At 38.4% G+C, this 15,198-nt stretch overlaps 2 protein-coding genes across 2 annotated transcripts in view; both read left to right on the top strand.

Annotated features, from left to right (window-relative positions):
* LOC125178375 overlaps nt 1–2,233 on the top strand; it is a gene marked incomplete at its 5' end in the record, with an annotated part of 4,539 nt that extends 2,306 nt beyond the window's left edge. The window contains one exon of the mRNA XM_047881966.1: nt 2,226–2,233. Coding sequence (XP_047737922.1) covers nt 2,226–2,233 — 8 coding nt within the window. The remainder of the gene's footprint in view (nt 1–2,225) is intronic.
* A 6,686-nt stretch (nt 2,234–8,919) lies between these two features.
* Nucleotides 8,920–15,198, top strand: part of LOC108665515 (trafficking kinesin-binding protein milt) — a 59,798-nt gene continuing 53,519 nt past the window's right edge. Inside the window, exon 1 of the mRNA XM_047881965.1 lies at nt 8,920–8,998. The gene's annotated coding sequence lies outside the window, so the exon portion shown is untranslated. The remainder of the gene's footprint in view (nt 8,999–15,198) is intronic.

Raw genomic sequence — 15,198 nt, 5'->3', positions numbered from 1 at the left:
TTGTTTAGGTTTTATGTCTGTCTTTGAATTTTGACTTTTAAAGTGATTTTATTCATTTTTAGTTTAGTCGAACTGATGATGGAGCTGGACTCCGAAACGTTTTCAATATCGATATGGTGAATTTTCTTGGCGTTTTCTTTGCTTTTAAATTCCTTGTGAACTTGCGATATAAGCAGACTAATGATATAAGTACCTAAAATAATACTGTATTTGAAAATCTTAATAGTATAACATCTAAGGCAATTTGAATTGAAGCGTCAATAAGGCGTGTTTTTCTTTACCTGATTCGATTTTACATGCTAACAAATTATACGTTTTCTAAACAACTGGAGATAAGTAACTTGCCAATTCCAATGGTAAAATAATTTATTTGCCATATTTTTTCAGGGTTATACATTAAGGATCTGTCCGAAACGTAACTAAAATTTGAACTTATCAGTAAAAAATAATTAGAACTTCTTCAATGGAAATTATTCTGAAGGCAATGGCCTATTTTTGGTTAAATTTAAAGGAGCTGAGAACACTGCAGAGTTTCATTCCTTAATTAATACTCTTAAATCTCGACCCTAGACTTAATAGTGCGCATCTTAGTAATTGTTGATCCGATTTGTCTTTAATTAAATACTAAAAATGTTATTTTACGCATTATTTATGCATGTTCCATCTTTATTCATCTGTATTTATTCAATGCACTATTCATTTAAAGTAATTAGTATCAATCTTTTGAGAATAGAAGTTTGTACGATTAATGCGTATGAGCCATGACCTGTCAGGTGCATGAACAAAAAATATAACTCAGTACTCACTGCAGTGAGTGACAGAGAGCGCATTTTCTCGTCGACGACGACTTGAGGTCACGGACGGACAGACGGACGGACGGACAGACAGACAGACAGACGGACATGGCGAGTACAATAGTGCATTTTTTTCATAAATGAGAAAATGCGCTAAAAATATTATACAAATCAAACCCCAACCAATGATTGATGTGGTATAATCACAGAGACCTAAGAGATATTTACATTTTTCATAATGCAAAGTTTCACCGTAGGTCGAGCAAAGTATATATTATACTCAAACTACATGTTTGCTCCAGTCAAATCCTTTCTTATATTTTAAAATATAGGCTGCAGCTCAAAGTTTAGGGTTATTTTACAATATAGGAGGCTGACTGACGTTGACCAGAAAAACTTAGGCAAATCTCAACATAAGTTATCGAATATTTTTCGCACACCTAATCACTGACTTAAGATGGATGGTGAGGGTGTGATATATCAAACTTATAGAACCAGCGCTTGCAACAAAATAAAGAGCACTCCAACTATAGAAAAGAATGTGATTACATATCAAGGCAATGGGCAGACAAATTTATATTAAAAATTTACAGTTAAAATTTCAAGACAATCGACAACCGATTCTCTGTCTGAAATATACCGTGTTTAGGCTACGTAAAACCCAACTATATTAATAAAAATATTGCCTTGTAAAACACCACTGCATACTTCCGTTTCTCTTCGTGATTATGAGGATACAAATATACATCTCTGAAACAATAATCGATGCATATTGAAATTGCCGTGACATGAATGAAGCGAGACATGAATTGGCAGTGGCACAAAAAAATGTTATATTTTGATACAAATTGGATTCACTTTAATGTTACGTTCATTTTTTACCAATTTGAGACAATAGTTTTTTTTTCTTCATATATTAATAAATTACCAACGATAACATTTAGGATTAGTTATAGTGAATCTGGATAATAGTTTATTCTTATTTTCAGCCAAACAAAAGTTTTTGGTAACTAAAGTAATTTTGAACTATAACTTGAATTGGATATAATACTATTGGATGATGTTATCAAGTTATTATATCTTTATGATTACAATGAATTTTGACTATACTTTCAATGACATTTTTGACGCACAAAATTCATCGTTTACTTGGCAAATTTATAAGTAATATTTGTACGTAAATGTATTGATATGAGAGCATTAGCCAGGTTTAGATGTAATTAATTAATTTCTATCCGCTTGATTGGAAAATCCACACAGATTCTGCTAAATATTATTTATTTTTCAAACGTAACAGAAGAATAATCTGGAACTAATGCGGGTACATATTCGTTCTTCGTCACCTGAATAAGTTAGTCATCGCAATGATTTGGCTACCTCAGATATAAAACTTTATATGAGGAATAATGATATATCCTATCCACTTCACAGGCGATTAACCAACTCATTTCACACATTGAAAAGCTTCAGGATTTAACTTATTTCAATCATACAATAAATGTAAGATGTTAGATGTGTAGAAATTTTTTTATTTAATTCTTCGTGATGCGGGAATGTTTTTGATGATGAAGAAATCTAAGCGTGGAAATCACTTACAGCAAGAAAATTTCCTGTAAACTGAATTAATATGATTCAAAATGTGTTGATATCACAGTTAAAATGCACATATGAAAAGTAACCTCACTAGACGATTTTATATTGCTTAAAGGATATATTATGGCACATTTATTGAGTTACCGAAATAAATAGTTTCTACGTATAAAGAAAGCTCATACGAGTCAAGTAGGTGTCCATCTTATCGAACCAATATTAACTCACCGTGATGAACGTGTCTTCTTCAGCTAAAATTACTAAATCATCTCATTTGCACGGCACTTAATATAATAAACAGAATTGAACCAATTTCATCACTGATGACCGCGAGTACGCAACAGCACCTCACAACACGTGGCGTAGCGGGACAACTGAAATAGCCCAGCATTGCCCAATACCAGCATAATTTTCATACTTCACCCCGTGCGCAAGCATGTGATTGGTCTAATTCAATTGATTCGTTCTGTCTGGTGGCTTTCGGCTGCCTATATGATTTTCCAGAAGTGTTGAAGGCTACGTTCCGGAGGGCAGGAGTCATGATAGTCCATTACATCCAGGGCAGTGGTGGTCTTCGGCAGGCTTTCCCACCGCAATACTTACGACTAATTTGTTGAGTTCCTGCACTTCGAAAAAATTAATGAGTATCTGCATACAGCAGGGCAAAAAGACTCAAATAAGGGAAAAAGTGCATCGAAATTTGGACTGAGTCTCACTAATTTATTTTTTGATTATGAAATCACGCCGAGGTAGTGGCATAATGCTCAGGTCTGGAGCGTGCTGAAAACAGCGAGAAAGCTTGGAGAATCCGATGATTACAAGTCAGTTTTTGTGGGTGCGCAGCCGTAGACCAGGGGCCGTATTATCAAAACTTCGTAACTTTTTGTACTTCCGACAAAAAAGTTACGTATTACGTAAGTACACCCTAATTTCGGCATTATCAAAACATTCGTACGTAAGACTTAGCTAAATGCGTACTATCAAAACCATCTGGCCAACTGACCAATCAGAGGCTTTGGATTTGTTTACATTCTGTGAACTTCGATGGCGGGAATCGATGACTTCGATGGTATCGACTATCGAATGCTGTACGTCGGTATTGAGTCGGTATTGCTCCTTGTTGGCTCAGAAAAAGCCGTCCTAAAATAGTTGTGAACTCTTTTTAATAAACAGCGTGAGTTGAAGAAGAAATCTGTGTACGGAGCTAAAAATTATGGTTGGCAGAGATATAAAGTACCGACAAGAAGGAATGAATGATGAGAGTTGGGCGCGAAAGCTTTGCTTTCGCGCTTGTAAAATATAACGTAATATGCATTTGCTTGTAAAGTATAACGTAAAATGAAAACAAAATCAGTTTCTGGCATCAACTCAATTGAATTTTTTCCAATAGGCAATAGCACTGTTTAGCACGATCACATATTTGATCGTACAAATGTTGCACGATCAAGTAGTGGAGATTTCACAAGTAGAACCATCATTTTATGCGTGTACAATCCGCGCTGTTGGATTATTGATAAAATTCTATCACAAGTCAAGGTGTTGTTACTTGCTAGTAAATCAATATTTTCCTATCGCTTCAGCAGACACTCTAAACTTGTGGGGAACTTCACTTACGACATCTCCGAGCAGGCGTACAGTTACGTAACGTATCTTCCCGCCCAAATGTTTTGATAATACCACCTCTAGAGTTACGTCATCAAGTCAGCACTTACGCCACTCGTACGTCGATTTTGCGTACTTACGAAGTTTTGATAATACGGCCCCAGCAAATTAACGCTCAAATCAGCCCTGTAGCCAACATCAACCATCTAAATGCTATAGATATTGTCATCGCGGCACCTAAGCAGCTGTAGTCAATTGACCTATCTCACCACACGAACTTTAAACCAACACTGCTTCAGCACACAAGCTGCTACTCCACATAGTTAACGGTCAATACGTTGTTCTCCAATGCTCTATAACCCATACCATCACTTCTTACACATGCTGTTATCCGGGAGCGCTGCCGTAGCCCAAAAATTTGACTCTTAAATCAGCCCAAGAGCCAATGACAACCCTCTACATGCAATAGAAATAGTCAGCCTAACACATATGCAGCTGTTCTTACTTGCCTCATCTCACCACACCAGCTTGAAACAAGCAATGCCTCAGCCCACAAGCTGATACTCCAAACGGATTACGCCCATGGTTAGGTTAGAATTCTTCCGCAAGCTGGTACCGAAAGGAGGGGGAGCAGGGGGTAAGCGTGGAGGTTTAGCTTCAAGAAGAACGAACAGGCTGGAGAGGTAGCAGTGTACTGATAGCACTGTGGCGCATGGCGCTCTTTATCGAAAGTGGGGAAGAGGTTAGGCTGCATGGAATAGAATTTTTTTAGGGTTTAGCGTGTGGGTTACGACCATTGTTTTGGCGGCTTGCAGCTCATTGGCTCGCTGGTTTACATCCATGAAGGGATTTAGTCCTTGTGGCTTTCATCAAGTAATCATGTTGGCTAATTTGCTCTGCAGCATGCTTACGCACGGGGTGAAGTATGAAAATTATGCTGGTATTGGGCAATGCTGGGTTATTTCAGTCGTCCCCTGTTATCCTAAGTGTCCGCTGACCACACTGCGTTGTCGCAAATGTGAACTGTACCAAACGGTAATGCGTCATCACCTTACTTAATCCGCAAGACGTTAACCCCGCGTCACTGTTTCCCTGCCTTACTATCCCCCAGCATCCTCTTCCCCCACACTTACCCCGACTCTCCACCAATATCGCATGACTAAAGGCCGGTCCACACGCTCAGTTTTCACAACGATTTGTCTGCGCAGTTTTAAGTCGGAATGAAATCGTTGCAATTTTTAGAGCGTCCACGCGGTGCCGACTTATCTGAGTAGTTTGCTCAGTTTTGCGCGATCTCGCCATGGAGACGTCTCGGACAAATTTTACGACCGGTCTCCCTAAATTCGGTGAACATGGAATATCTCCCAAAGCAATGAATGTAGCTCGATAATACTTGGTACACGTATTCATTAGGACTTAACGGCGATGTTTAGCTCGTGAAAATTTTTAGAATTTCACCTTCATTCGTGAGTTTTATGACGATAAGTGCCGAAATTTGCAGTGAGCATGACATTTCTTCTTAACTACTGTACAGATTTGAACGAAACTTTGAATATAGAAACCTAACCTTCCAACGGCGATGTTTAGCTCGTGACAATTTTTTACATTAGATAAAGCCTTATAACTCGCAAACGAAGGCAAAATCTAAAAAAATTGTCACGTGCTAAACATCACCGTTAAGTCCTAATGAATACGTGTACCAAGTTTTATCGAGCTACGTTCATTACTTTAAGAGATATTCCATGCTCATCGAATTTGGGGAGACCGGCCGCGAGTCAGGCCGTAAATTTATCCCAGACGTGCCATGGAGAAGGCAGTATTTTGATCAATTTTGGCATTGTGCCTTGTGAAAAGAGAGATTGGATCATTTAGGGAATGCGAGGAATCAAAATACAAGGGAGATGGCTTGTAGATGTCTTTTTTCCAGGTCTAGATGGAATCGATTTTTTTATTCATTCCCAATTATTTACGGTAAATGCTCCCCAACTTATTTTACTGCTGTTTCTCTGTTTGCGCTTTCATCGATTTCTTTGAATTTTTCTACTAAGCCATCGTATGTCTCCACTTTTTTTTGTCCCTGTTACTATAGTCCTTGAATTTTACTCGCCAAATGCAAGAAAAACTTTCGTATAGAAGAGCAATAAATTCCCGAGAACATTACCGAAGGTGCGCCGTTGTCGCCAGACGAGTTGCAACTGGCATAAATCGAATCGAGAAACTGTGCTACCGTCCACACGTTCCGACTTGTCTGCGCAGTTCATCGAAATCTATGCTCTGGAGCTCAGATTTCGATGGAACTGCGCAGTTTTCCCGCCGGCTTCAAAACTGCGCAGTTTTCCCGTCCACACGCAACGTTTTATCTGCAACGATTAGAACTGCGCAGACAAATCGTTGTGAAAAACTGAGCGTGTGGACCGGGCTTTACTGGAGGCTTTTTCTCGCAGACCTTTGATGCTTATCCGAATTAGGTTAGGTTAAGTTAGGTTAGGTTAGTTTACAACTCCTATAGATCCTCTTTTCATAGCGTAATGCAGTCAAGTGAGCAGAAACTAAGACAAGCCGTCCGGCAGTCAGTGAAAAAAGGCGGGGAGACGGGGTATGCGTGGAGGTAGAGTTATGCCGGGGGAAAACAGCTGCGACGAACGGACGGGCTGGAGTGCTGGCTGTGTATCAACAGCGGTATGGCGTAGGGAGTTCCTTACCGAAAATCGTGATTAGGTCAGACGGCATGGGATAGAGCTGTTGGACGTTTTTCAATACGGCGTAGAGCGATTGTATTGGTGGCTTACTTCTCGTCAGCTCGCTGGTTAATTTCCATGAAGGGGATTTGTACTATTGGCTATTAACATATAATCCCTTAGTCTACTCTGCCCTTTAGCAGGCTTACGCACGGAAAGGAGGATGAAAGATATGCTGGTCTTGGGCAATGCTGGCCTCTGGCATGCATCCCGTTTTTGTAAAGAAAGATTCCACCCCCTTGGAAAGGGCGGTTTTTCGCAAGTGGCAGGAGAGAATCAGGCGGAAAGGCACGGAAAATCAGGTCAATCACTTCCAAGTTGCCAAGACAACACCGGCTGCTCACGGACAGTCAGATTAGATTGAGGACAAGTAATTAGTAGGAATGATGTCCGTAGATCAAGGCCTGTAAATAATGTAGGAAGTAACCGCATGCATCAAAGTGAAAGTGCACAAAAAGTTTTAAAATTTTTTTACACGAACTCGGATTCCGTTTTGAACAAGAAAATTGAACTGTTAGCTGTCATCGCAAACGAGTGTATAGACATTATTTGTATTACAGAAACACTCCCTAAAAATCACGGGGGGGGAAATTGTACCTGTTGAATTTCAGCTGCCAGATTTTGATTGTTTTCATAACTTAAATGAAGAGCAGTGCAGTAGAGGTGTAGCTCTGTGGGTTAGAACCTCATATGGGGCCCAGCAAGTTATCTGCAGAGCATCAATCAGCTATAGAGAATCAGTGTGGTGCGAACTTACTCTAAAAGGCAAAGATAGCCTTCTCATAGGGGTAATTTACAGATCACCTAACAGCTCCTTTGATAACAATAAAGTACTAAACAGCCTTTTACCGAGCATGTCATTCAGCAGGTCGCATACGTTGATCGTTGGTGACTTTAACCATCCAGAAATAGACTGGGCAGATGAATCTTCTCCAAGAGATGGGAGTCACCCAGCATCCTTGTTCTTGGAGTCTGTGCGAGACTCATTTTTAATCCAGAACATCACCAAGCCAACCTATTTTAGGGGTAAACAGACCCCAAATATTCTAGATCTTGTGTTTACTAGTGAAGAATCAATGATAGTATATGCTCCTGCATAGCTTCGTCTAGTCTGTTTTTGAAGATGTTCATACTCGGAGCGTCAACGATGCTATCAGGTAGGCTGTTCCACATATCGGTGACTCGAAGCGAGAAGAAATGTTGTCGCATGGATGTGTTCCAACGCTGTTTTTTGTCGTTTATAGCCGTGGCCCCTGGTGTTGGTTTTTGTTTCAAATTCTTGTAATCCTTCTGGGACCTTGTATAAGTCATGAGTATACTTGTATACTTCAATGAGGTCCACACGCAGACGTCGATAACTGAGGCTTGGAAGCTTCATAATCTTTAATCTTTCCTCATAGGGCAGGTTAATGGAGGGGCAGATTAAAAGAGTTGATGAGGATTGAAGCTCGCATGGCTTTTAACACTTGATTATAAATGTTGCTATAACCGCTGGCATGCTCGCTCACCAATTTCAATTAGAACTTCATTAATAGGTAAGTCGGTCGCTGATAGCTGATAAAACTCTTTATTTTATTGGTCAATGTTGACCACCTCAACAAAGTCGATATTCTTCATTCCTTAGTTTTTAAAAGTTACGCATTCATACTCTAAATAGTTACACGAAAAGTCTAATCATTATTTGCTGAAAGACTAGCGTGACGTCAGGGTTCTCAAAAATTTGTTAATTGAGTTTGAAGTTGGGTTGAATGTTGAGTTTCAAGTTTGGAAGAATGGTTTGCTCATGGTTGAACTATATAAGGTTGACCCACGAAAAGTTCCGCCTTGTAGTGCATCTTTCTTGTGACGTCATTTGGATCATAAACGTAAACAAAACAAAAACAAGATTAACATTTACGCAGATGAAATAAAACATGGCATATTTAGGATATGATAATTTTATTGGCCCGTATTACGTCAACCATGAGGCTAATTTGCCTGTTCATGAATCGATGGATCAAAGTTAGCTCTGCAATCATGAAATTAATAGGCCATTACTCCAGAAACCTTGGACGATCTCTTCTGTTTCCAGAATGACCTTATTTGAAAGTGAGCCACTAGAACCTGAATTTGTAAAGCATCCTCGTTTTTAATGCATTTGGTGCTCCTTGAGCTGTATCAGTAGTCGCCCGTTGTAAGATCTGACGTTTTCTTTCATCCGCGTTACGCAACGGCTGGAGGCCATCAGCTGTTCCCCTAAAATCCTCGACGCTCGAGAGGGATTGCGCCAATTTAGTGAGTATATGTTTTTCATTAGTTATTTTCTAAAATATCTTACTCTGATTTAGTTGTAAGTGGTTTATTTAATTTAATCCTATTTGATATAGGTCATTATTAGATTTGAATACTGTAATTTCTTACTTCTTTACGTTATTAGTACTACTATTAGCAACACTAGAATTAGTCATCATAACTTTAGTTTAAGTTTACTGCTGAGGTCGAATTTGTGATCAAAATTCCCTCTAGTTTTTTGATGGTTTTCAAATCAAGTGGTTTGATTTTTTTTAATAAATGGTGGTAGGCTATCAAGAGAATGAAGAGATGTAGGTAGGTGGTGAAGTGAAAGAAAGAGTGACTATTTTATTGACACTCCATAATCCCTAATAGCTAAGTTATACGTTTTATGCTATAGCCCAAGTATAAGTTTAACCCCCATATTTTCTGTCAACTATAATCAAGTGTTTGAGTTGTGGCTAATGCAAGTATTGTCATAAAAGTAAATTCTGAACTGAAAAGTTGGGCAGAAGCCACTTGTGAATACAAAAATGGCTTTGACTGGAGAAAAATCACCCTTTCCTAGTCGGGTAATCCTATACTCTATAGCCGCAAATATGGTCCCTATTTTGCATGTGAAAAAACTGCTCATTTTTGCCTGCAATTCTTGAAAACTGTTTGTAAAATAATAAAAAAATTCTGCAATTTTTGGCAAATTTATTCTGTCTAATATTCCAGATTATAGTTGACACTTGACAAGAACTAGACAAAGAAAGAGATTTTCTTGCCTATTAATTTTTTGGATAATTCTGCTCATAGTGCTCAATATTTCAAATTAGGCAACTAAGCTCAGTAAGCTGTTATTGGCACTTGGCAGTAATTGCTGAAAAAACTGACTAATAGAATCAGAAATTTTAAGCTTGTCTATCTGAAAATGATTAATTCAATTGAAGTGTTTAACTAGTTTAATATTTATATCTAAGAGTTTAAGCCTGCTTTATATATATTTATTACCCATACTGTGAACTGTGAAGTAAACACAACATAGGTTAAGGGGGCAAAGTCTATTACCCCAAAAATGCCAAGCTTAGAAAGGTATGATAATGGTGGCCCTAGTCAGGCTAGTGGGTGCTAGGCAACCTGATACTGGTTGCCATATTGCTTCTTAATAGATTGCAATACTGTCAAATATAAAGAATATGTAGCCAATGTTTAATGACCAATATTGACAGTGGCAAGCTGTAAGGTCAATGTAAGTGATGGCTAAATCAGAACATGCCAATCCTTGTAGTAGGTAATGATCACTCAATTGATAGTATGTGATCAGACCTGCAAGTTCTAACTTCATATGCCAAAATTGATGCAAATTTTAGTATAAAATGGCTTGATGGAAAGTTTGAACTAAAGTCATTATCAAAATGTCCCAATTCACCATCTAAGTTGCAAATATTTGAGTCATGTGTGAAATTGATCACAGAACTAAGCAAATTGGCTTATTCATCATGATTTACTTCTGCCCAGTTATGCAGTTTACTACCTCAGGAGATAATTAGTATTTATTAGCTCCTTATTTTGTGGGACTGAGGATTTTCGGTCATTACAGTAACTTGTGACATTGTTATAACAAATTTTTTTCTTTTGATTTCTATATGTAATGCAGCCTGGTAACTGATATATTTTGTGTGTACTTCCTACTAATAGCAGCCTTGATTACTTTGATGCAGGGAAAATTCCTTGAAAGTTGGCAGATTATTGAATTTGTCAGAAATGAACTGTCAAAAACCTAGGGTTTACCATGTGCTGTGGGTGATTTTTGCATTCACAGGATAAGGCTGAACTTTATTCGATAGATTTTTAATCATGTACTTGATGTACTAATGTATTACTTGAATTTTTTTACAAATTTTGAGATAAAATACAATGATTATCATAAAATCTATGATATTATAGATGTCCAATATGAAAGAAAATAAATTTCTAAGCCGTATTGCATTGATCTGGGCTCCCATATGAATCTGTTCTTAATATTTTCTGAGACTTGATCATAGAGACAGAATAGACTCATAGAAGCTTTTCCGCTAGCAAAACAGCACAATGACTGGGCAAGATGTGGAAATGCTTTCAGTATTTACTAAGATGACTTGCACTGATCCATTGGAGAACAAGGAAGTATTGGTAGGGTTCATGTGATGTAATTTATTTTTATTCATAAAGTAGCAAAGTTGGTTGGTATGTTACTCAAACTTGAACAGGAAGAAATTTGTCCTCGTGAATTTTTTCCATAGATATCAATATATTTCCCAAACACTAGTTGGTTAATCTGGCTTTGCTTGGTACATATTACTGTGCATAATAATAAGATAGTTAACCCTGCATGTTAATGTGCTGCAATTGAGAAAATTTGGTTTTAGGGTGGCCTATAATGACAGTATAACAATATGGTAAGATAACCTGGTTTGGCTGGATAACCTGACGTGGCAAATTAACCCCATTTGTCAGTAAATTAGTTAGGCCGGCTAATCCTATTAGGCTAGTGTGTTGAGATAAATTGACATTACTAGTTTAACCAACATTGCACGGTAACTATTATACATGTTCGTCCAGAGCTGCATCGTAATCTGGTGTATAAGGTTTGCCTGTTAACCAAGCTGGCATGAAAGAGTTAATCTAGCATGGCAGGTTAAACTTGTATTACTGGGTTAATCTTGCATTACAAGTTACCTTAGGATGTTTGGGTTAACAATTTATATGCGGATATATCAATAGATGTACAGTGGGGGGAAATAAATATTCATACACTTGAAAAATCGTATTTTAATGTATGTAAGTACACAAACTTAACAGGAAAAGTGATTTAAATTATGTATAGAGACGCATAGTATTCAAAAATACTATCAAAAGAAATTAAATCTCAATGCAACAAAAAACAATGCAACATGTTCACTTTTCGGGTGAAAAAAGTATTCGTACAAAACAATAAATCCGCATTATTTTAATTTAATACTTGGTTGAATACCCTTTATTCCTGTCTCTTATACACATCTAGATGTGTATAAGAGACAGGGTTAACGCGGTACGGCAGGTTAACGCGGTGCTGCAGGTTAACGCGGTATGGCAGGTTAACGCGGTATGGCAGGTTAACGCGGTACGGCAGGTTAACGCGGTACGGCAGGTTAACGCGGTGCTGCAGGTTAACGCGGTGCGGCAGGTTAACGCGGTGCTGCAGGTTAACGCGGTGCGGCAGGTTAACGCGGTGCGGCAGGTTAACGCGGTGCTGCAGGTTAACGCGGTGCGGCAGGTTAACACAGTTTGGCAAATTAACGCGCCATGGCAGGTTGTTAGCACGTTTTAATTCTTCATCGTCATACACGCATGCAGTAATGATTTGACATGCACTCCTACCAGAAACACGAAAGGCTTTTTATTCTTAAAAATGCTTTTAATAATATGAAAAGGCCCTTTGAGTTTCCCAGTGATGTGCTTGATTCTTTTTTCATCACGACACTCTTTTCCTGTTTCTTTTCGTTTGAAATTGGCTAAACAAATGGTAAAGAAAGCTGCTCTCAGACCAACACCGTATGCGGCTGCGCTCGCAGCCGACTGAGCGAGTGCCTGCTTGACGACAATCTCGTTCGTTTGTACATCTCAACACCGGTTTTGAACTTCCCATAAATAGTTAACAAATTAAGTTCTCATCTAGATTTGTATGGAATTTACCGTCAAGCCAAGATACATTGTAAATTGTTAACAATCATTTGCCTTTCTCTGGGCGGCATGTGTAAAGGAACCGCGCGATGCAGTTTATTTGCATGCAAGTAACTGACTCATTGCTAGCGGCGTTGCTATATTTTTAAAATAATTTTTTAATATAAATTTTAATTATATTTTGTACAATTAATTTTGCTCGCTGATCAAGCGCAGTGCTCTATTTAATGTCGCTTACTCTGCCGGAATGCATATATAGATAAATTCATATTCGGCGTCCATTTCTTGACGCTTCTGTTCTGCAGGCCGTACAAGAAAACTATTAATTTGTGAGCGTGTGAACATTTTAGAATTATATTTATACACATCGTATAATTTTGTCAATGGATATCATATAATTGTATTAATGGATATCGTATAATTGCATTTATAGACATTGTATAATTGTATTTATAGACATCGTATAGGTAGTTGTATGAATGGATATGCTATCATTGTACCAATAATACTGTATAGTTGTATTAATAGACATGGTCTAACTATTTAATTGTACCAGCGCCTGCAGGGTGACTTATGACTTAGCTGTGCAGTGTAGTTGCGGCAGTATATACCCTTCCAACTCGTATGTTAGTAAGCGTATAGATATTTCCTGTATTGTAGACACAACTAGTTGAGAACTATGCAGTATAGGAGTTATACAAACATAATTGTGGTTTTAACTAGCACAATTAGATTGCTTTTAATTTGCTCTTTTCTCTTAAATTTATTTATGATCTTTTTCAATTACTCGTAAAAGACGGTACATGAATACGGTTACTCTATGTAAAAGACGGTACATGAAGATAGTTTAGATGGTACCGGGAATATAGAATGAAAGGGACAGTTTTTAGAGATTCATATTTATGGTTCGATCTTTCCGCATTGACGAAAATTCTGGCTTCATGAATTGATTTCTGAAACATAAAGAGACGAGATTTATTCAGACATTCATTGGCGATAAGATGAATTTACGAGAGATCTTGTAACCGGTTGTAAATGCGCTGAATTAACTGACAGGTAAGCTAATTAACTGAAAGAGTAACGATCGCGCACTTGATCGCAAAGAAACTAGTATTTTTTTTTTCATGTTGTAAGAGGCGGAAATAGGAGACAATCCGTGTGGCAAACCCGTGCTTCATGCATAAACTTTTAGATCGAGCAGCACGTTTTATATAATGTATAGAAACTTTCGTGTGCTCATCAATGAGCTTATCATTCCAATTTATAGGTCACAGATGACATGTAGATGAAAATTCAACGATAACGAGTGCAGTTGTTCGGCAGATTTTAGAGGAACACTTGCCATGCGTGCGACCTCATCTGTCTAAACTTAAGATCTTCTACGAAATCGGCGTGGTGTCAAAACTGATAAAAGCAACTTCCCTATGAGTTACCACGTTATCAGGTTCATATTTCATAGATTTATTCGTGAGGCACTTGAGTAATAAGAGCGCTATATAGATTTATTCTTGAGGCACTTGAGAGTTGAGCAGTAAGAGCGCTATACTGCCACCGTAATTGCGGTCACCAAGCCTGACGTTGACAGAGCGGCAGCGCCGCCGTACGTGTCTCTAGTCACGTCCGCACCCTGGGCTCACAGCGCCATGAACATGACGGGGGTTCCAGGTCAGGGTTCTACTTAATTAAAGGGAACAAATTGGATTTATTTGTCCATTAATAGTCTAATTATTACGGAGTGTATGCGTCGTCATCAGCGTATCTATTGATATATTTGAATAACATTGTACAGTGGACAATTCTTTCCATTCGTTAATGATGGTTATTGCAATTAATAATCCAAGCGAGTTAAGTTGCATGAGATTAACTGAAGGTTTACATCATCCTCAAAGTAATCAGAAATGATTCCACAGCAATTTGTAGGAGTGGGAGCGAAATCAGTTTTGAGTGCTCATGGCTTCCACGCTTTCATGTCTATTTTTTCCGTGGCTATCATCTCTGCTGCTTTTAGTCGTTTTTTGTGCCTCTACTCAGCAACGGTTGTGTTGTTGACTCTTTGCTCCGCTGCTGTTTTGGAGGCAGTCGTTCTTTTTCTTATATTTCTCGCTGAAGTTGTCTCGCCTCTTACTGCCTTTTGCCTCCACTCGCTTTGTTGCCATTGGTGGCTGTGTTGTGGCCTTGTCTTGATCCACGTATTTTGCTCCATCATGCCTTCCTTCAGTTTCTTTTCCTCGTACCAATGGACGGTGTTCCCTGCCGTCTGAGAACACCTCGAACGAATGCGGCGGCCATTTCATGTTCCTGCATCAATGCTTGGCATGACTTGTCAGAAATTCTAATTTCGAATGCAGAAAAAGACTCTGAATAAGCGATGACTCAGCACATTTGGCTCGTATATGCTGCTTTGTCATTATTTTAACTGGAAATGTATTCACCGTTACCTCTGCTGCGAATGCGTTTAGCGAACTCCGATGCGAACCAAACTTGATTTGCGCTGATACTGCAGGACTAATTTGTTA

This window comes from Hyalella azteca, unplaced genomic scaffold (assembly GCF_000764305.2).
Source record: "Hyalella azteca isolate HAZT.00-mixed unplaced genomic scaffold, Hazt_2.0.2 contig9256, whole genome shotgun sequence".
In the NCBI taxonomy this organism is placed as follows: Eukaryota; Metazoa; Arthropoda; class Malacostraca; order Amphipoda; family Hyalellidae; genus Hyalella; species Hyalella azteca.
The sequence above is the reverse complement of the archived record's forward strand: the minus strand, read 5'-3'. Positions and strand labels throughout refer to the sequence as shown.